Raw genomic sequence first — 20,428 nt, 5'->3', positions numbered from 1 at the left:
AACTATTATCGTTTCTGTTGAGCATGAGTCTTTTGATAAAGAGAAGAGAAAGATAAAGAAAGGACTTGATTAGTTTATCACAGGTACAAAAGATACATAAAGAAACTTGAAAAGTTGAAACCGAAAGAAAGAATACATTTACATGATTAAAAGATTGCTAGTTTGAATTCAATATATATACTACTAGCAGCGTAATATCGCGCTCGCCGCGTATGATATAGGCAGTGTCCCATAAGAAATAAGTTGTCGGTGACTTATTTTCTGTTACTATTGCATTCTCCTTTAGTGTCAAGCACGAGCAGAATGAATTATAAGCCTGAAAACCTCCATAAAATTAGTTCTTAGAACATTATCAGAGTAATAGCTTTACACACACAATCAATGTTACAAAAACTATAAAACTTGGCTTAATCTCTGCGGAAATGCCAACGCTAGCAAATTCTAATCAGCTGTGTAGAACTTTGTAAAACATGTCATATATAAACAAATTTGAATATATTTTTACTCATTTCTTTGTTCTTTAAATACATATCTAAAAATTTTTCTAAAAATATCTAAAAATGTAAATGATGATATATATATATATATATATATGTGTGTGTGTGTGAATGATAATACAAAATAATAAATGCGAGTAACGTAAACAAATGTATGATAGTTAAAAATCTCCATTGTATATAGGGAATACTGTACAGACACAGATAATGTATATATTATTATTTGTTCGTTACTTTGTTACTAGCGTTCTCACTTCATTCTGATATACAAGCTTATCGATTAAGATGCACTTTCCATAAGTTACATTACGAATGAATTGCTCACATGGATGTCTTCAGGCGAATATTTCCTTTTACTATTGTGCTTATTTGGAAGAACCATACCATATCAATGGATAAAAACGAAGCACACTCAAGAGCTGTTTGATTAATTACATTCGATTTGTTGTTGTATTTGAGTATAATTTACGTAGGCGTACGATTATCGCATGTGTATAGCTGTTTTATATATATCCAACTTACTCTATACAAATACAAAATCGTTTATATATTGTCCCAGAATACACATGAAATGACTTACGACTTAGGTGTGTGTTCGTATTTATATATAGATATATATATATATATATATATATATATATATATATATATATATAATATTGTCTAGTCTAAAATCTCGCGTAATAATAATATATATGTATATTACTAAGCACGACGTGTGTATAAAATTACATGTAAAACGAAACGATTTACGCGATACGTAAGCGACTCGAGGATATAGAGTTAGCGTGCGACGACTCTTGCATTTCGCGTTACGCTTTCGCTCCGATGCCAATATTCCAATTATATACTACTGACAATGAGAATTTTTGCATGATCAATTATTCCATACAATAACTATATAATCATCACATTTACTTATCCGTTTATATGAAAATCGTCGTACGTCTCGACATAAAAATTCAATCATGCAAAGATGTATATTTCTCTTTTTTCTTTTTGTTTTTTCTTTTCTTTTTTTTTCGTCTTAAGGCCGTACTTTTCTGCCAGGCCCGATGTGAGTTACACACTGATCGTAGAGCGATCTCTCAAAGATCTTCAAAAAATGCGAATCGATATACACAGGCGAAATTGTAAATATGTATACGAACTTAGAGTTTGCTGCGCGCAAGATTCCGGGATATTATATACCGGACGATCGTTTGACTCGTGCAAAACTTTGGATTAATCCTCCCTCCTCCCTTTGACGATCGCGAAATCGTATTATCAATTAACTTATTCGCACTAGCTCGCTCGAAAATTAATATCGCTATGCTTCCAAAAAAGGATCTCAATCTTTGATAAAACCTTACTAATATATGCGTGTGTGTGTGACTTAGAGATATATATATATTTATATAAATTTATGTATACTATATACGCCCACGGATCCGAGATGAGATAGAGATAGGAGAGAGAGAGAGAGAGAAGATGGGGGAGATAGAAGAGGAGTTCTGCGATCAACAGGAAACACCACGACGAGGAAGGGGAGGAGGGAGATGCTCTCGTTTTTGATTCTTCAATCCGCCGGCGTTTCCGCGTGCAGCTTTACCTCTGCACCGTGTTTATCACGTCCTTTATCGTGTTCTGCACATCGCACAAGAGTCTCGTGTTCTCGGTGATGTTACGGGTGCCAGCGGCCCGCAGTTGCCTCGCCTGCAGCTCGAGCCGGGTGAGCAGGTCGCGGAACTGGAACCTCACGTGCGGCACGATCGCCGTGTCCGTCAGATTCACGCACATGCCGTGCAACAGGCCGACCTTATCGGACAGCTGGAGCCAACTGGCCATGACGATGGTGGGGCTGCCCTTCAAGTTCAGAATACTGTTCTCTATGACGTTCGAGATCTCCATCACGCTGTGCTTCGCCCCTTTCGATTCACCACCACCACCACCGCCGCCAGTCTGCTTCCCGCCACCGTCGTCGTCGATGCAAGGCATCGACGATGACTTATTGCAGTTTGGTGTAGCGTATATCGAGGAACCAAAGTGTTTGCTGGATGGTCCGAGGGGCTTCAGCGGTTTCGCCGGCACGATCGGCTTCTCGATCTCCGACGTGGACGACGACATCGGAGGCCAGATTCGCGAGTCGCCCTTGCTGGTCGAGCTCCTGGTCGAGGCGTTGCTGTGATCCTCCGGCGAATCCTCGCTCGCGATGTCGTCCTGCTTGCTACTCGCCCCTCTCACGTTTAATTTAGGACTAAGCGGTTGGTTATCACAAGAAGCCTCCTTGTTCTCCCACAATTTCTTTAGGCTACTAATACTGCCGGTGCTGCGACGCTTGTCGTCGTTCGCGTCGTCTACGCCGGACGACGAGTCCGCCGAGTCCACGACGTTGCTTCCCTGTGCGTTGTCATCGAAACGCGACGATTTGCTCCTCTCCTCCGTCGCGGCTCTCTCCTTGTCAACGTTGTCAACCTTTCGCAGCCGGGCCTTAAAGTCGATTATCTGGTTATCCGGATTCTCCTCCTTCTGCGGGTTACTTCTCTTGTCCACCCTCTTCAATTTGAAGCCTACACTAGTCGCGCTTACATGGCCCTCGGCGATCGGCGAGGTCATCATCGGGATCTCTTTGTGAGCGTTGTTCTTTTCAGGGAATATACTACTCTGCGTATTCGTATGAATATGCTCCTGAACGATTCCGGATACGTCATTGCTCTTCAGCATCGCAATCGCGTATTCGCTCGGAGCAATGTGTTGCTTGTTGGCGGAATCCATGCTGAAGCTAGCGCACAACTCGGACAGAAGCTGCGACGCCGGATCGAGCGGCGCCGCTGACAAAAGCGCGCTGCCACTAACGCTACTGCCAATCTTCTTCGCAGAACCACTAGTACCGTGTTTCATATCCGCGCTCTGCTTAATCTCGTTGATCAGTTTAAGCTCCAGCATTTCCTTCATTCCTGGTTTGGACTCGAAGGTGTCTAGAGATGTACTGATTGGCGGTGGGGGTGGCGGAGGTGGTGGTGGCGCTTCCTCGGGAGCCGTGATTACGTCCGCCGATTCCGCTTTCATTGCGCTCGTCGTCGTCTCCTTCGGTTTGTAAATCAATTTCTTTTCATCTGCCGATCTACCGCCGCAATGCGCGTCGCCAGTAGTGGACGAAGTGATCTCCCGACGTCGTAGATTCACACCGAATCGCGAGCTAGCCTCCTTCACCGACGGTTCCGCGTTCCTCACGTCGTTATTTCTCTCGTCCTGATCGTGATCGTTTATCAGTTCGTCTTTACTCCGCCATTCCGCCTTCAATTTTCTAAGACCGACTGGCGAACTTGCGATTTTCGCGTGAGAAGACGAGCTCTCGGTACACGGCGACACCGTTGTTGCGGGTGGCGGTAGGTCGCACTGATCGCTGAAGACCTCGTCCGGAGGTGGTGGCAAATCCAACGGCGGCGGCGGGAACTCCAGATCGGCCAGGGTTGGTTGAACCGATCTCGACGGACTGGCGGTACGGAAGCTGGAGCTGTTAGGCGCGCGGAAGGTTCGCAGACCGATTCCCTCCGCGTTGGTCTTCCGGACACCCACGGCACGACTGCGCGGTGAATTGGGGGGTTGATAGGTGTTCACCACTCCGCTCGAGGAGTTGCTGCGCGTCATTTGCGGCTGACCGCGGAGATTGTTCTGACGAGGCGACAGCGAACGGTGTTGCGGAACGGCGTCGATCATGGCGCTTGTTACGACGATGTCCTGCTGCTGCTGCTGTTCTACGATCGCGGTGGACAAGGAAGACGTAGCGGCCGAAACGCTCTCCTGATTCGACGGCATACCGCTCTGTCGCAGAGACTCCAAGTACGCCCCGATTCTGGCGCCTTTCGGCAGGGTGCCGTAACGATTGATCGCCCTCTTAACATTTTGCACCTCCAGCGCACCCACGTGTACCAGCTAAAATGACAATTTTTCTTTTCTAAGTGAAAGAGAACCGCTTTCTCGTCATCGAGCATCATCAAGCAAGTTATTCAAGCAGTGCTAAATGCATTTACCATCGGAAACGGACTTTACTCTGATTCTATAAATTCTCAAGCAGACATAAATAAGAAAGTTACATAATACTCGGGATATTTAACATCGTATACGAGTAAAGGTATGTTTTTATGTGTCTAGTATTTTTATATATAGCTTTTTGAAATATTATCGTGGCCGCTCAACGTAAGATCATTGTACCTTCTGAGATAATACCTCCTTAGATGTGTAAGGTCGAGATTTAATTTGTTTCTGATTGCACGGTAAGTTGGATACTGGTTCCGGCGAGGTTGACGGTTGAGGAACAAAGTTATGTTCTGCTGTCCCTTGAGACCCATCTCCGTCGTCGTCCATATCGCAACCTCCTGTAGTAATTGACTGTGTAGCCATTGTCACGAGATCACGTGTGATACCTGAGTCGCCATTTAATAAAGTGTACTGTATACAATCTATAGCTAACACATCTCTCCAGCATGTAAGCGCAACGCGTTATAAATATTGGAGTTTTTGGAGAAGAGCTAAGAGAGAGAAAGATACTTGCGGCGCCTATCAATCTTAATCTCTGCTTTCCTTTTGTCACACTTCATTCCATTCATCCCTAGGGTCATTCTCCTTTCAACATTAATTGTAAGTTAGGAGCAGATCGTTAAATTGATATTCATTGTGTAATACTATTGCAAAGTCAAGTGTTATAACATGTGTCGATAATGAACGATTAGTAAAAATGACAAATGGTATATGATGTGTATTAGAGTATTTGAAATGATTCAATGCGATATATGATCTGAATAGAGGCTATGATATGATATGAATAGAGACTTAGTAAACTCACATAACACTGCTTGAACACAGTTGAATTTTATACGATGATAAAATCGATGAAATAATTATACCAATGCCGTTACATAGGTTAAATTCCAATCTTTAGAATATAATTAAACGAAAAAATTAAAACAATAAAATACATATCCAGAAATCTAAAACGAAAGAAAACAGAAATTCTACTCGTACCTTTACAGAGACGAATACCATGCATGAGTATATGTGGTACTTATTAGGTTTGTAACGCAATACGATAGAGAAAGTATGATATAAAGTATGGTTTCCTATTCATGTAACTTTGAAAACGAAAAACTGCAGCTACAATTTACAGTATGTACGAGATGCAGACGCTCGAGTATATGCATTAATAAAATATATCCAAGTACTATTGTCGAAAATTAGTATTCGGTGTGTATTCAACATTCAATTATACATACTAACTCGAGGAGAATGACCCACATTCATGAAGCCGTAAAATCACTGTAGGTGAAGATGCATATAAAAATTAAATTCAAAGTCAACTGAAAGAAGAGTTACTGAAAGAAAAATTAAACAAAAGCGGCATTTTCGTGCATCCATCATTACACTTAAGTTTGATGTAGTGGAATACCTTCAAAAATCTTATCAATACCATTTAGATCTGTGCCATCGTCAAGCGTCATAGTGCTCACTTCGACATTTTGCTGGTCTTGCTCTTGGTAGGCGGAATCTCGAAAAGAACTGCACGATGACAGCAGACTGCAATAAAAGACACATAGCTTTTCGTTATATCACAAAGTTATGATTGTTCGATTGTATGTTTATAAGTGAAAAGAAATACTTTGTTATACCTTGTTCGCTTCGGAGGTGCCGGCGCTTGTTTTCCTTTCTTATTGGTCGATCTTCGCATTTGAACCATATTACTATTACTCCTACTTGATAAGCCACCCATAAAAGTACTCAGCTTGGCAACCGAACCAACTCCTTCTACGCAAAATATATATATTAAAATATATATTATTCATTGGAAGAATTTTGTAAATAAGATATTTTGAAATAGTATACTTTAATGGAGTTTATTTTAAAGTAGGGAATTTCTCTAAAGAGCAACATAACTTGGGGGGGAAAAAAAAAACAAACTTAAATAATCTTTTTATCACGATACTATAAAAACTAATTTGCATTTTCTTACATTTCAATGCTAAGATGTGTCACAATTGAATCATCAATAATAATCTAACATTAAATATTACCTTGTGTTATGCCGGAAGAAGATAATTGCTCGGATACAAGAACAAGCCCATGTATATTTCCTGTACTTCCAGTCTGCGACTTTTTGTATGACAATAATGGGATCTCCCCTCCACCTTGAAGCTGCTTCTCTACCTCTGCAATAGATACATGTACAGATTAATAAGATTACAATTCTTTATATAAAATAAAATTAATTATCTGATACTTCACTAACCTTCGGTGATACTTGATTCTTGAAACATATTTTCTAACGAATGGTGTATTTCCTTGAAAGTTGGCCGATCTGCCGCTGACCACTGCCAACATTGACGCATTAGTTCGTAAACTTTCGGCGGGCAACCCGGGGGACACTCCATTCGATACCCTTTCTCCAGCATATGATAAACGTCCGTCAAATCGACACCAGGATAAGGGGACATGCCGTATGTAGCAATTTCCCACAAAAGGATACCGAATGCCCACACGTCAGACTATAAAAATCACTAATTAGTATAACACGAATTGCACATAATACGATAATTTACATTTTTAAAATAATTTTTGCATACCTTTGTGGAAAACTTATTGTACGCTAAACCTTCCGGCGCAGTCCATTTTATGGGGAATTTTGCACCGGCATGAGCAGTATATGTGTCGTCCCTCATAAGACGAGCTAAACCAAAATCCGCAACTTTAACCAGATGGTTCTCGCCGACCAGGCAATTCCTGGCTGCCAGGTCGCGATGAATGAAATTTCTACTCTCTAAGTAACTCATGCCACTCGCGATCTGCGTAGCCATGTGCATCAAAACCACGGCGTTGATCTGATGTTTACTCTCGTTTCGCAAATAATCGAGGAGATTTCCTTTGCTCATGAATTCCGTGATGATGTAGAACGGCGGTTCGCGCGTACACACTCCCAGCAATTGCACCAAATTCCTATGTTTCATCTCCTTCATAATGGCCGCCTCCTCCAGGAAATCCTTCAGTGCCATCGTATCCTCCTTGAGCGTCTTAACCGCTACGGTCATGTTGTATCTCTTCCAGACCGCTTCGTATACGTCACCGTATTGTCCGCCTCCTAATTTATGCCTCATTACTATGTCCGTTCGATTGATCTCCCATTCGTCCGGCTCCGGACTTAACGGGAAGACGGTAGGCTTGTTGTGCTTTGGCGCGGGGTACAGCAGTTGCGTGATGAGGCCGTCGGCAAGCATTGAATGATGATGCACCAGTTCAGCCAGCGTATTAAATTTGCTCTCCGTCGTGACGAACATCTTCCCTTCGCTGTCCTCGTTAATTCTGTAGTGATACACTCGACCCTCGTATCTCAAAGAGATACTACGTTGTCCGGGACTGCTCTCTGATTCCCGTACGAGGAAACTACCGTTTATTCCCGAACTCAATAGATATTCCGCAGCATTCCTAGATATCCTTCCGTGATACCAAGAGTGTTTTTCCAGAGAGTTTACGGGTGTCACATAATTCGACGGTACCCATCCTACTTGTCCAGTGCTCGAATGAGCTTCGCACCATTCTCCACTCTTGTTGTAACTTAGGATACGTACTTGTTCACCTGTTGAGAAATATTAAAGAATAAACATTTAAAATATATATTTAAAGATTGGCATCTACACATCTTATGAAATATAGTATTTGTGATAGTTAATAAGAAGTACATATTACCTTTTTTCAGACTAAGTTGATTCTCCCCACCAGCTTGAAAATCATACAAAGCGACAAACAACTGAGGATCATCTTCCTCCTGTGCCAACAGATTTTCTTTGCTAGTCCATCTGCACATAGAACGATTAAAAATTAATAAATAATTTCTAGGATTAAATTTTTTGGATTAAAGATAATTCTTTTAAAATTGCAATTGATATGTATTAAATCAATTATATATCTAAAATTCTAGATTTTATGTAAAAAAAAATACAAAAAATTAATTCATATACAACAAGAGTTTTAATGCATTATTCTTGATATTATATAAATGATTTCTTTCTATACTAAAATTGCACAAAAAAAGTATATAGTAATTATATAAGTAGGCATATAAATAGACATAAGCTGCTTCAAACTTTGAACAGTGAACTGACCTATTTGCTGCTTCAAGAAGCCCACTAGCAGACACACTGGTGTGTTGTTGAACATTTGCTTGCTGTGAAATTGATTGAACACTAGAGCCACTTGGAGGATCACCTTCTGGCAATGCTGGAATGTGAGGCAGCGGTCTACTTTGTAAAAGTGCCTCTGCAAGAAATAACAAACAAAACTTTTATAACTTTCAACAATATATGGCTAGAGAATAAAAATTTCTAAGATTGACAATCAAAACAGTTCTTTGTAATAAAATATATGAAAAGCTCAGAACTGTATTATTTAAATATTTAATTTATGACACAAGAGTGATAACCTAATGGAATTTTCAGATATTTTTAGAGGTTTTAATTTGTTTGTATAGATAAATATTTATACATTCAATCACTCTACACTCATCAATGTAGTCATTAATGCACACTCATCATATGTGTCATAAGAGGCTTTCATCATAAAATTGAATTTACGAGTACTCTCCTCCAATTCTCTTATCATCAATTATAGTCTATATAAATACTGGAATATCATATCAAATCAGAGAAACACATCTGATATATAGAAATGCATGCCAGTTCCGTGAACTGTCAAACTATCATTTAACACAAACTACGTATGTCAAAAATCATTCAGTGCACAGGTTCTGCTCCGCAGGATATTTCTGCGTGACAGAAATAGGACGTGTCTCCCCACAACGTGGAGCGGATCAGGCAACCGTTAACATGCGTGTTCTCACCGCTGTGCTCGGTGAATATGTTAGAGCCTATGATGCGCGCATCCTTCAGGTTCCTGGTTTGCTGTTTGCGCGTTTGTCGCACGGTGGACCCAACGGGGATCACCCTGTCCTTGGTCTGCTGGGCCCCCATAGTCTCTCGCCCGCCGAATTACTGTAACATGCCCTTCGTCCTTCCTGTACCCCCTCGCTCCGAACCCCGGCTGCTCCGAAGCAGGGGCGACCAGAAGATCCGCTGCTCTCCTGCTCTGCTCTCTCGCCGCCACCCTCGCCCTCGCCCTCGCCCTCGCCCTCGCCTCGCCGCGCGCACTTCACTTCCGGCACTCGGGAGGCGCCGCCGGCGAGCCTGACATCGCGATCCTCGTCCGCGTATCTCGTCGTTCGCGCGAGACACCGCGAACGTGTCGTTCCACCCAGCCCCTCGAAGCGCTAGATCGCAGTGCGGCCAGGCCTATTCACATTTTTACATGTCAATTATCCGCTCTCTCTGTCTCTCGCTGCTCCTCGCCATATTTGACAGCTTTTGACGTCGATTATTTAGTTTGTCGATGCATTGCTGTGCGGCAGCACCTGGGCGGGTTCTCATGCCGCATTTTCTTTTCTTTTCTTTTCTTTTCTTTTCTTTATACATATATTTTTTTTCTTTTTACATTTACACAAATGTGTAAAATATATATACAAGATGGCAAAAATTATTCTCGCAGTGTTGTTATTAAGGATTTGTTATTTTTAGCTACTATCTTCTCTATTTCCTTTTAATTTTTACTACTTTTTTTCTACGCTTATTTTACTTTAATAAAGAATATAACAATAAAGAGAGGCCATGTGTGTATGTTGGACACGTGAAAAAGTTTAGGCGTATCATTGAAGATCGAAGATTGAAATTTGACCAATCGTAACGAAGAAATTCTAGTTCCTTTTATTCCGTAATCCTCAATCGACCAATCAAATAAGAGGAGCTGAAATTTGTTTATTCCGATTGGCTGAGAGTGAATCGAGCTCATTCTCAACCGACTACCTGTCACATGATCGTAGATGACGCTCCGCGCGACCGGATGCGACCGTTCAAAGCTCGTCTATGGTCTATGCCCGCCATGTTGTCACGTGATCGCACATCGCACGGACAGGCAAGAAGAGCAGCATTGAGGTGAATGCGCCGGGTCAAATACGGGGTATCGGTCACAAAAATTTAGGCGTCTAATTAATACGAGTGAGCTGAGGTGGCCCGGAGCGATGGACGCGCGAAAGCTCACGGAGCTGCTGCGGGCGACGATCGAGCCCACGCAGCAGAAGGAGGCCGAGGGACAGCTCAATCAGGTACGCGAGAAAATCATTCGGGGAGAGAACCCGAGTACAATCACGAGCGAAAACGTGCTCGCGGCCGAGAGGAAGGAGGGAGGGAAAGGTCTCGAGGTCCCTCACAGGAACATGTGGCTCGTGAACACCTCGTGCCGGGATATCTCGTGCACGTAACGCGATGAGGGAGGATCGTCCTCGGCGAGGATGTCTCTTGCCGCTAAATCATCCCTTGATTGGATTTTTTTTTTTTTTTTTTTTTTCCCTTAACTGACTTCTCCGACACTCGGATTCTCCGGAGTCGGCTCCGGATTCGACCGCGAATGAATAAGGAAACCGGAGAGATGGCGAGGAAGGCGATTCATGCTTGTTTCGTTCTCGAAATATTTGCGTTCGGAATGACTCATTCGGTTATGCCGAATAATCCGCATTTTCGCTTGTTAACCTCTTTTATGCGACGTGCTCGTGTGCAAAAAAGATAATCTCGGGGGCGTTTTTTACCCTTTGGAGCATAGAATAAAGTTCTCGCGATTGTATAATCAATCGCGTATTAGGTCGCGTGCTGATGCGCTATATTATCGAACGAAACTTTTCGATATAGTTTGTAATTTCCTCATTCATATGTCACTGTATGTGTGTATTTTTATGCATACTTAGCATATACATATATGTATGCTGTACATTATACATATACTTTATATACTCTGTAATTTGTCGCAAGCTTGTAGAAGATAGCAACATTGTAGCAATAATAATGATAATGAAATGACGCAGTATACGAGTGGATATAATAATATCCTTTGTATCCTTGAATTTTTCAGATTCACAAAATCATTGGTTTTGCCCCAACACTTTTACAAGTTGTAATGTCAAATGAAGTTGATGTGCCCGTCAGGCAAGCTGGTAAATAATTACTTGTAATTTTTTTGTGCTATGTAAAAGATTGAAGATGAAACTTAAATCATGAAACAATATTCTGTTGTCTTTGTATAGGTGTAATTTACTTAAAAAATTTAATTACTTCAAATTGGGCTGATAAAGAGGCCGATAGTGGACCCATAGAATTTAGCATTCACGAGCAAGATCGTGCAATGATACGCGATGCTATAGTAGACGCAGTGGTACACGCTCCAGAAATAATTAGGCAAGTTGTAATATTTGATTTATGTCATTAATTAAAAATATATATACTTATTATAATTGTCATAACATATATTCCCTCATTATATGTTTAGAGTACAATTAGCGGTATGCATCAGTAATATAGTTAAACACGATTTTCCTGGAAGATGGACACAAATAGTAGACAAAATTACGATATACCTTCAAAATCCAGACGCTTCGTGTTGGCCTGGTGTTCTCCTCGCGCTGCATCAACTTGTTAAAAATTTCGAGTATGTGTATTTAATCTTATACTTTCAATGTTCTGCTGTACAGTGTATGTTTTATCCCACACTTCTGCCCTGATAACTAGGTACAAGAAAGCAGAAGAGAGGGGACCATTAAATGAAGCAATGAACTTGTTATTCCCTATGATCTATCAATTGATATTACGCTTATTGCCAGATTCGTCCGAGCAATCTGTCCTACTTCAGAAACAGATACTAAAAATTTTCTTCGCGCTTACTCAGGTATGCAGGGAATATCGAGTATTAAGAAATAATATTTGTGGGAATATTTTAAAGTTTAATGATTTATCTTATTCTCCCTGCAGTACACACTTCCCCTTGATCTTATCTCGAGAGAAGTATTTTCACAATGGATGGATGTAGTGAGACAAATAGCGGACAGACCAGTACCGCCAGAGATTAATAATCCGGATCTTGATGATGACGAACGTGCGGAATTGCCTTGGTGGAAATGTAAGAAATGGGCGTTACATATTTTACATAGGATGTTTGAAAGGTAATTATATAAATTTATTATATAATGAAGCTATATAATGAAAACTAATGTTGAAAATGATGAAAATAAAGGAACGTTTATATTCTGATATTGCATTGTTAATTATAGATACGGTAGTCCAGGAAATGTGACCAAAGAATATCAAGAATTTGCCGAATGGTATTTGCAAACATTTAGCGCTGGTATTCTTGAGGTTCTTTTAAAAATCTTGGATCAGTATCGTAGGAAAATCTATGTCTCTCCGAGAGTAGTACAGCAATCAATCAATTATATCAATCAGGGGTAAGAACTATGTTTGAAAGAACTATATGATTAAAAGATTACCGATAATAATAATGTTTTGAAATTTCAGCGTGAGTCACGCATTCTCTTGGAAATTTTTGAAGCCTCACATGTTCGAAATTATACGTGACGTTTTATTCCCTATCCTTTCATATTCCGCCGCCGATGAGGAATTGTGGAATACTGATCCTTACGAATACATCAGAGTGAAATTCGGTAAAATTTCTTAACAATGTTCGATTTAAACGTTTCAGAGAACTTTGCATACTTATCAGTTTGCTTTCAGATATTTTCGAGGATTTTGTTTCGCCGGTAACGGCGGCACAAACTTTGTTGCACTCAGCGTGTAGAAAACGAAAAGATATGCTCCAAAAGACGATGCAGTTTTGTCTAGAGGTGTTAACTAGTCCAAATGCAGACCCAAGACAAAAAGATGGTGCATTACATATGGTATGTTCATAGAAAAGTATTTGTGCTGCTTAGATTTATATATATATATATATATATATATATATATATATATTATTATAATATAAAATTTTATTCATATATAGATTGGAAGTTTAGCTGATGTTTTATTAAAGAAGAAGATTTACAAAGAACAAATGGATAAGATATTATTGCAATACGTATTCCCCGAATTCAATAGTCCTCACGGACATATGCGAGCGAGAGTAAGTGAAATGATAAATATGAAATTATCATTATGTAATACAAACGCGACATGATAATAATAACTGTGTTAATTATGTTTTCAGGCCTGTTGGGCGATGCATTACTTTTGGGAAATTAAATTTAAATCGGAACAAATTTTAGTCGAGGCGATTAGATTGATTACAAATGCTCTCCTCACTGATCAAGATTTGCCTGTTAAAGTAGAAGCGGCTATAGCGCTTCAAATGATGCTTGCGGCGCAGCCCAAGGCTCAGAAATATATCGAGCCATTAATAAAACAAATTACGCTCGAATTACTAACAATTATAAGGCAAACGGAAAATGATGATTTGACGAGTGTGATGCAAAAGATTGTCTGTACATATACTGAACGACTAATGCCAATCGCTGTAGAAATTTGTCAACACTTGGTAAGAAGTTGATAATATGTAAAGTTGATAATATGTAATCTCGTGAAAGAGTTTATATAGAGTATTTCATATTACATCTTTTTTTTCAGGCTGCTACGTTTAGCCAAGTGCTCGAAACAGATGAAGGTAGCGATGAAAAGGCGATAACAGCAATGGGCCTCTTAAATACAATAGAAACAGTTTTAACAGTAATGGAAGAGCAGCCCCAAATCATGTTACAACTCGAACCAATTGTTCTCCAAGTAGTAGCTCATATCTTTGGACAAAGTGTAATGGGTATGTTTTCTTTCTCTCGTTTATTCAAATTTTTATTAATAATCTATTTTATTAATATTTAAAATTGACATTGTGATAAAAATAACATCAATATTTATTGATGATACTTCGAAATATTTCGATTTTATCTAGCTTCAATTAGTGTTAAACTTAAGTTAGTTTTTGTAATGGGACTGTTCAATTCTATTTTAGACTTTTAATATAATGCTCATTATTATACTATATAAACTTTATTTTTTAATAGAGATAAAAAATGTTGCATTTTTATATTTTAATAATTCTTCTCTTTTTTTTTATTAGAATTTTACGAAGAAGCGTTATCGCTAGTTTACGACTTGACGGGCAAAAGTATATCTGAAGATATGTGGAAAGTTTTAGAGCTCATGTATCAGCTTTTCCAAAAGGATGGTTTCGATTATTTCACTGACATGATGCCTGCGCTACATAATTACATCACTGTCGATACTCCAGCGTTTTTGTCGAATGAAAATCATATTTTGGCTATGTTCAATATGTGTAAAGCTGTAAGTACTTACGGAAGATTTTCTTTAAATCCAAGTCAGTATAATTATTTTCTAAACATGGCACTATTGTCTATGTCATAGGTTTTGACTGGTGAAGGTGGAGAAGATCCCGAATGTCATGCTGCCAAGCTGCTAGAAGTTATAATTCTGCAATGTAAAGGACACATAGATCAGGTAATGTTACAATGCCAAAAATTAGAAATTACATATAAATAAACGTAATTATAATTTTACGAAATGATACGAATAATAAATCGATTCAATTTTAGTGTATACCATCGCTCGTGCAATTAGTGCTAGAACGCTTAATGCGCGAAGTTAAAACCTCGGAGTTGCGAACAATGTGTCTTCAAGTAGTTATCGCAGCTTTATATTACAATCCTGCACTGTGTCTGCAAACAATGGACAGATTGCAAGGAAATTTTGATCAGTCGACAGAGCCACTCGCTTCGCGTTTTATCAAGCAATGGATCAATGATACAGATTGCTTCCTAGGGTATGTATATCTTTGTTGTAAAATACACAAAAGAGCAGTTTAATAAAATATTATTAAAAAAGGATTGTAAAAAAAGATATAACATTTTTAATTTAAATTTTATTTCTACAATTTATAAGAATGAGATGTGTTATTTTTCCTTGCAGTTTACACGATCGTAAATTGTGCGTTCTTGGATTGTGTACATTAATCAGCATGGGTCCTGCGCGACCAGCCGCAGTGAATGAATGCGCGACGCAAATTATACCATCCTTAATCTTGTTATTCGAGGGTTTGAAGAGAGCGTACGCCGCTAAAGTCGCAAATGAAGACGATGACGAGAATGACGAGGAAGAAAGCGACATTGATGAAGGTAAGAATATGTTTCTTGTATATTAAACATATATTAATTTATGATACAAAAAGAGCTAACTAAATTTAATGATTTTTAGAAGTTTTGTCCTCTGACGAGGACGAAATAGACGATGCCAATCAGGAATATCTCGAGAAATTACAGGACAAGATAACGCGGACATCCGCTCAACATGGTTTTAATGTTAACGCAACTATACAAGACGGTCATGGTGATCACAGATCCGATGTTGACGATGATGACGATTCAGAATATGACGGTAACGAAGAGACCGCTCTTGAAAACTACATTACGCCCCTAGATTCGGATGATTCCAACCAAGATGAATACGTTGTTTTCAAGGAAGTCATACAAAGTAAATAAATATATATAATATATATAAACATATATAAATATCTGTAAAAAATAGTATTTTATATAAACTAATTTCATGCACAAAATATTTATTATAATCTATATTTTATATATTTTTTAAAATTCTTAACTAGATATTGAAAGAACCGACATGACCTGGTACAGGGCGTTAACGAGTCTCCTTAGTCCTGAACAAGAGAAAGCTCTACAAGAAATTATTTTGTTGGCAGATCAGCGTAAAGCAGCTTTAGAGAGTAAAAGAATCGAACAGAGCGGAGGTAAATTTATTTCTGCTTTCAATAATTTTTATATATATCTATAATAATTTATTTAATAATTATAATTGATAATTATTTTCTATATAAATACAAATGATAATGAATTAATTATATCACTTTTTTATATATTTTGTAATTTGCTTACTTATGAAAAATATCTTTTTAATTTTTCAGGTTATGCCTTTCACTCACAGACTGTGCCCACCTCATTTAATTTTGGTGGAACACCTTTAAGTCGATAAGGACTTGTAATCATTTCAATTTTAGATTAAGTAAGTAAACAAATTATGTGGAATTTGGAACAGATATTTGTAGCAATCATTATTACATGATTATTTCGAAATTATTACGCATTTCCTATTTTTGTGTAAACTAATTGTACATTACTAAGGCAATCCAACAAAGTCTTACTTTAATACAATGACATTAATACTTTATCTCCATGAGATTAGTCTTGTGCATACTATTGTTTCATTAGTCGAGACAGCAAATTTGCCTTTTAACGATCATAAGACAGAAAAATGTTTTGGTCATACAAAAAAAATGTACATTCTCCCTTTTTTATACAAATTATACTATAAAGTTCATATAAATTACGATTTGATTCAATTGAAGTATTATATCTAGCAAGCTATAGTTTTCTTGAAAATTCTTGACGTAATTATTGCTTTAAATAACTATTGATTATATATTTTATTTTTGAAGGAAATTTTTGAATCATAGAAATTTCTAGCATGGCTTGCTAGATACATACTCTTCGTACAAATGTATATTTAATAGTCTCGAATTGTGCATGCCTTAGTCTAAAATTATTTTAACAAAACAAAATGACCTAGTTTATATAATTATAAAAACGTTATGTTAAAATTGTTGGTATAAATATATCGAGAAACCTTTGAATATGTGTATAAACTATATTATTTGATATTATTAATGATTAACTGGTTCAGCAAAATGTTAAGCAATACATATTCTCCAGATCTATTTGCGAATTGCTATTTTACCACAAAAGAGGAAGTGTCAAGATTATTAGAAGTAACTTGTAAAATTGTGTTGCCTACCAGTATATATAAATATTTAGATAAAAGCAATTTAGATTTTTAAATAAACACTTTTTTCAAGTCTGTTTAAATGTACATTGTATTATACATATGGCCAAACATTCTGCATAGCTACCAATCACTTTACGTATATCCCAGCACAGCTTATTTTATTTTTGAAGAGATATATTTTACCCAATATACTCTGAAAGATTGAGCTACGTCAAATTGACTTAGCTGTCCAGCTTAGTCAAAAACAATTTAAATAACTTCTATAACTGTGTAATAAAGTCTTTGCAATCATAGATCTTGTGGAATATATTTAATTACAGTATAGTTAAAAGGTATCAACGAGAATACAGGTAAATTTAAGTATAGCTCTTTCTTTCACGAGATGTGTATTGTAATTATATAAAACGAGAACTCTCGGAGCAGAAATAAACTATAAATATCAGAGCCCAAAATGATAAAGGCGTACAAACAAGAGGTGTTCTGTGCTGTGGTTAGTGAAATGATTACTGCACAAGTGCTTTTTGTATCAGGATGTAAAAGAATGCATGCATCAATTATGTAGCGCTTCAAAATACAAGTCATGATTTGTATTTTTTAAATTTTTTACTAAAATATTGAATTAGTAAAACTACATGTTTTTTAATCAACATTTTGTTGATAAAGAAAATATATACATATATATATGTGTGTATATATATATATATATATATATATTTTCATGAACAAAATGATGATTTCATATACATATATATATATATGTATGTTATGATATATATTTATGATAGATTTATACTTAACCAAACTTTTGTTTTGTTTGTCAAATATTAGATTTTAGCTTTCATAAAACTGCAAGAAATGTGCAATAATTTTAATATCACATGTAATATAAATTTTTCCTGATTTTCCTGGTAATAATTCTATATACAGGGTGCATGCAAAGATACAACAAATATAGTTTAAATGAGAAACAATAAATAATAGATTATGTTAATGATCAATATGTTCAACAAAATTTTAGCTGCAATTTTATAAGGAATTTAATACACAGAATTCAATAATAAAATGTTCTTATTGAAAATCAAAACAAATTAAGTTTTACGATTTTTTAATATGCTCCTAGCAGATTTAGAATTGCTCGATTATACATGATTAGGTATTATTTGTTCATAACAAATATTATTAGCATGAAAATCTAATAATATAAACAAATAATATGACAAGATGATATAGAAAAGTGTATGTTTATAGTATTGCTCAATATTTAAAATATTTGTACCATATATAAAGTTGCATATGTCTCTCTGTCTGAAACTTCAAAAGAATATTTTATATATAACAGAAGATAATTATAAATTGTAAATATCAAAAAGTAACATGTGATTAATTGATAGGCAGTAAAATTGAACTTCTTGAAATTGGTGAGAGATATACTTAAATTGTAAAACAAAGTTCTGTAAATATACACAAGACATATTAAAAGGAATAATTTTTCTAACATCATTGTGTACTCTTTGTATTTTCGCCAATTTTATTTTGCAGTACCCTGCTTTTAGATTGGTTTTACTTGGAATTACAATTATTATCTTTCTTGCAGCGTTTATATCAGAAATATATGTAAAACGTAAGCTATTTCTAATATCGTATCTATTTAATGAAATAATACAACGCGCTCAAATAAAGATGCCATCACTCTTCACATTGTGATCCGAACTCGCGACCTATTATTTAGTACAGTTAAAATCTTTGTGCACGTAATGAGAAAAAAAAGTTAATTGATTAAGTCAATTTTCTCAAAGAATATATTTAAAAAGTGCCTTGAGACGTTTAACGCAGATGGGACCTAAATTAAAGAATACAGCAAAGTAAGCTGTAGGTCGGAGTGAGGCCAGGACACTTCTCTAGTTCATAAGTTCTACAAGTATACTGTGTATTAAAGTATAATAAATAATAATAATAATAACTAAATAATAATTCTGATAGAGAAGACGAAAACTGTTCCTTTGCTCTTTATAGGATACGAACCGTAACTTCTTTGTAAGAAGTGTAACTTTGGATATTTACCGCACATTCTCTCGGTAATTTTTATATAATGATAATTATAAATAAACAGTGTAGTGCAGCAGTGAGTCTTATGACAAAATCACATATACGCTTAAGTCTTGATATTGTATAAATCGATAAGAGGTAAGATATAACTACATACTTGATGCTTTAATACACGGATGAAGTTTATAGAAACTTCACTATTAAACTGAAAATGTAGTCTCTATATATACATACATATATATATTGTATATCTGTCATTTATTTATTTATCCAAGACCTTTATTTCTGGAGTTTACAATATGTTTGTGAATTTAAGCATTTAACTTTCTCTTACACCTGCCTATTCAGATATATTTAGTAAACAGTAAAATATATGCACTCGCGCGTAATACATAAAATTTGGAATTCACAATTGTAAAGTCGTTGATTTCTTTAAACTAGAAAAATTGTTCAAAAAATAGTAATATTATATATATAAATTCTACTATTAATTTCGATATACATAAAAAGAATATTCTTGTATAGATATAGCTCGTCTATCCCTAATTGTCTCTTCTTTCACCAGCGAGTTACTATTGTGAACTCCAAAATGTATATAGATTCATTAGAGAGGGATATATATATATATATATATATATATATATATATATATATAATATTAGTTAAATATTTTGATTTATACATCAATACAAGAACAGATAGAAGGAAGAGAATTGGTGGCACACTTTTAATACACATTTTGTTACATTTTTGTGATTCTTTTTTTTGCATGTATCACAATTTTAATTACATTGAGATATGCTCAATTATTTTACATTTAGACTGTACAAGCGTGACGTTCAAAATACACTTTTCAACGTTTCTAGTAATTATAAAGTGTAATAAAGTAAATTTTGAAGCATAAAAACTTCACAATCATATTATATCTCATAATTATTAGCGACTGCTGTAAGGTTTGTACTTGTACATAGGGCAAAGAAAACCAATCCTCCTCTCTTAGTGTGAAATAAATTCAAATTTGTTTCATAAAAACATCGATTCTTGTTTTTATGTACATATAAGAAAAAGTCCTATTTTTCTTGTTGGGTATTAAAATATAATGCTTGTGAAAATTCAAACAAAACA

General features: G+C 36.6%; 2 protein-coding genes across 8 annotated transcripts; one reads left to right on the top strand and one right to left on the bottom strand.

Moving 5' to 3' along the window:
- Positions 1–1,099: 1,099 nt before the first annotated feature.
- Positions 1,100–9,944, bottom strand: Abl (tyrosine-protein kinase Abl). Of its 6 annotated transcripts, none has more exons than XM_083042771.1 (10): positions 9,361–9,944; positions 8,627–8,780; positions 8,211–8,320; positions 7,094–8,100; positions 6,760–7,015; positions 6,545–6,679; positions 6,143–6,275; positions 5,923–6,050; positions 4,692–4,903; positions 1,100–4,412 (listed from the first exon to the last, which is right to left on the bottom strand). In XM_083042771.1, exons 1-10 carry the CDS (start codon positions 9,488–9,490, stop codon positions 2,085–2,087), a joined length of 4,593 nt encoding a protein of 1,530 aa, XP_082898897.1. In that variant the 5' UTR covers positions 9,491–9,944; the 3' UTR covers positions 1,100–2,084. The 6 variants fall into 6 exon arrangements, with proteins under 6 accessions (XP_082898897.1, XP_082898898.1, XP_082898896.1 ...); XM_083042772.1 differs by having other exon boundaries at positions 4,707–4,903; positions 6,143–6,278; positions 9,361–9,943; XM_083042770.1 differs by having other exon boundaries at positions 6,143–6,278; positions 9,361–9,942.
- A 517-nt stretch (positions 9,945–10,461) lies between these two features.
- On the top strand, positions 10,462–17,105 carry Msk (importin-7 msk). Of its 2 annotated transcripts, none has more exons than XM_083041611.1 (19): positions 10,462–10,674; positions 11,475–11,556; positions 11,647–11,797; positions 11,889–12,047; positions 12,128–12,284; positions 12,368–12,558; positions 12,667–12,840; positions 12,911–13,056; positions 13,127–13,290; positions 13,395–13,514; positions 13,599–13,925; positions 14,015–14,201; positions 14,502–14,725; positions 14,807–14,899; positions 14,995–15,221; positions 15,368–15,573; positions 15,656–15,928; positions 16,062–16,205; positions 16,380–17,105. In XM_083041611.1, the coding sequence occupies exons 1-19, from the start codon at positions 10,591–10,593 to the stop codon at positions 16,445–16,447; spliced, it is 3,177 nt and encodes a 1,058-aa protein (XP_082897737.1). In that variant the 5' UTR covers positions 10,462–10,590; the 3' UTR covers positions 16,448–17,105. The 2 variants fall into 2 exon arrangements, with proteins under 2 accessions (XP_082897737.1, XP_082897736.1); XM_083041610.1 differs by having other exon boundaries at positions 15,653–15,928.
- Positions 17,106–20,428: the final 3,323 nt, after the last annotated feature.

The sequence above is a fragment of the Prenolepis imparis genome, unplaced genomic scaffold (genome assembly GCF_030444845.1).
Source record: "Prenolepis imparis isolate NDT839.2.m4 unplaced genomic scaffold, iyPreImpa1.0 SCAF_7, whole genome shotgun sequence".
In the NCBI taxonomy this organism is placed as follows: Eukaryota; Metazoa; Arthropoda; class Insecta; order Hymenoptera; family Formicidae; genus Prenolepis; species Prenolepis imparis.
This window is presented reverse-complemented; position numbering and strand designations above follow the sequence as displayed.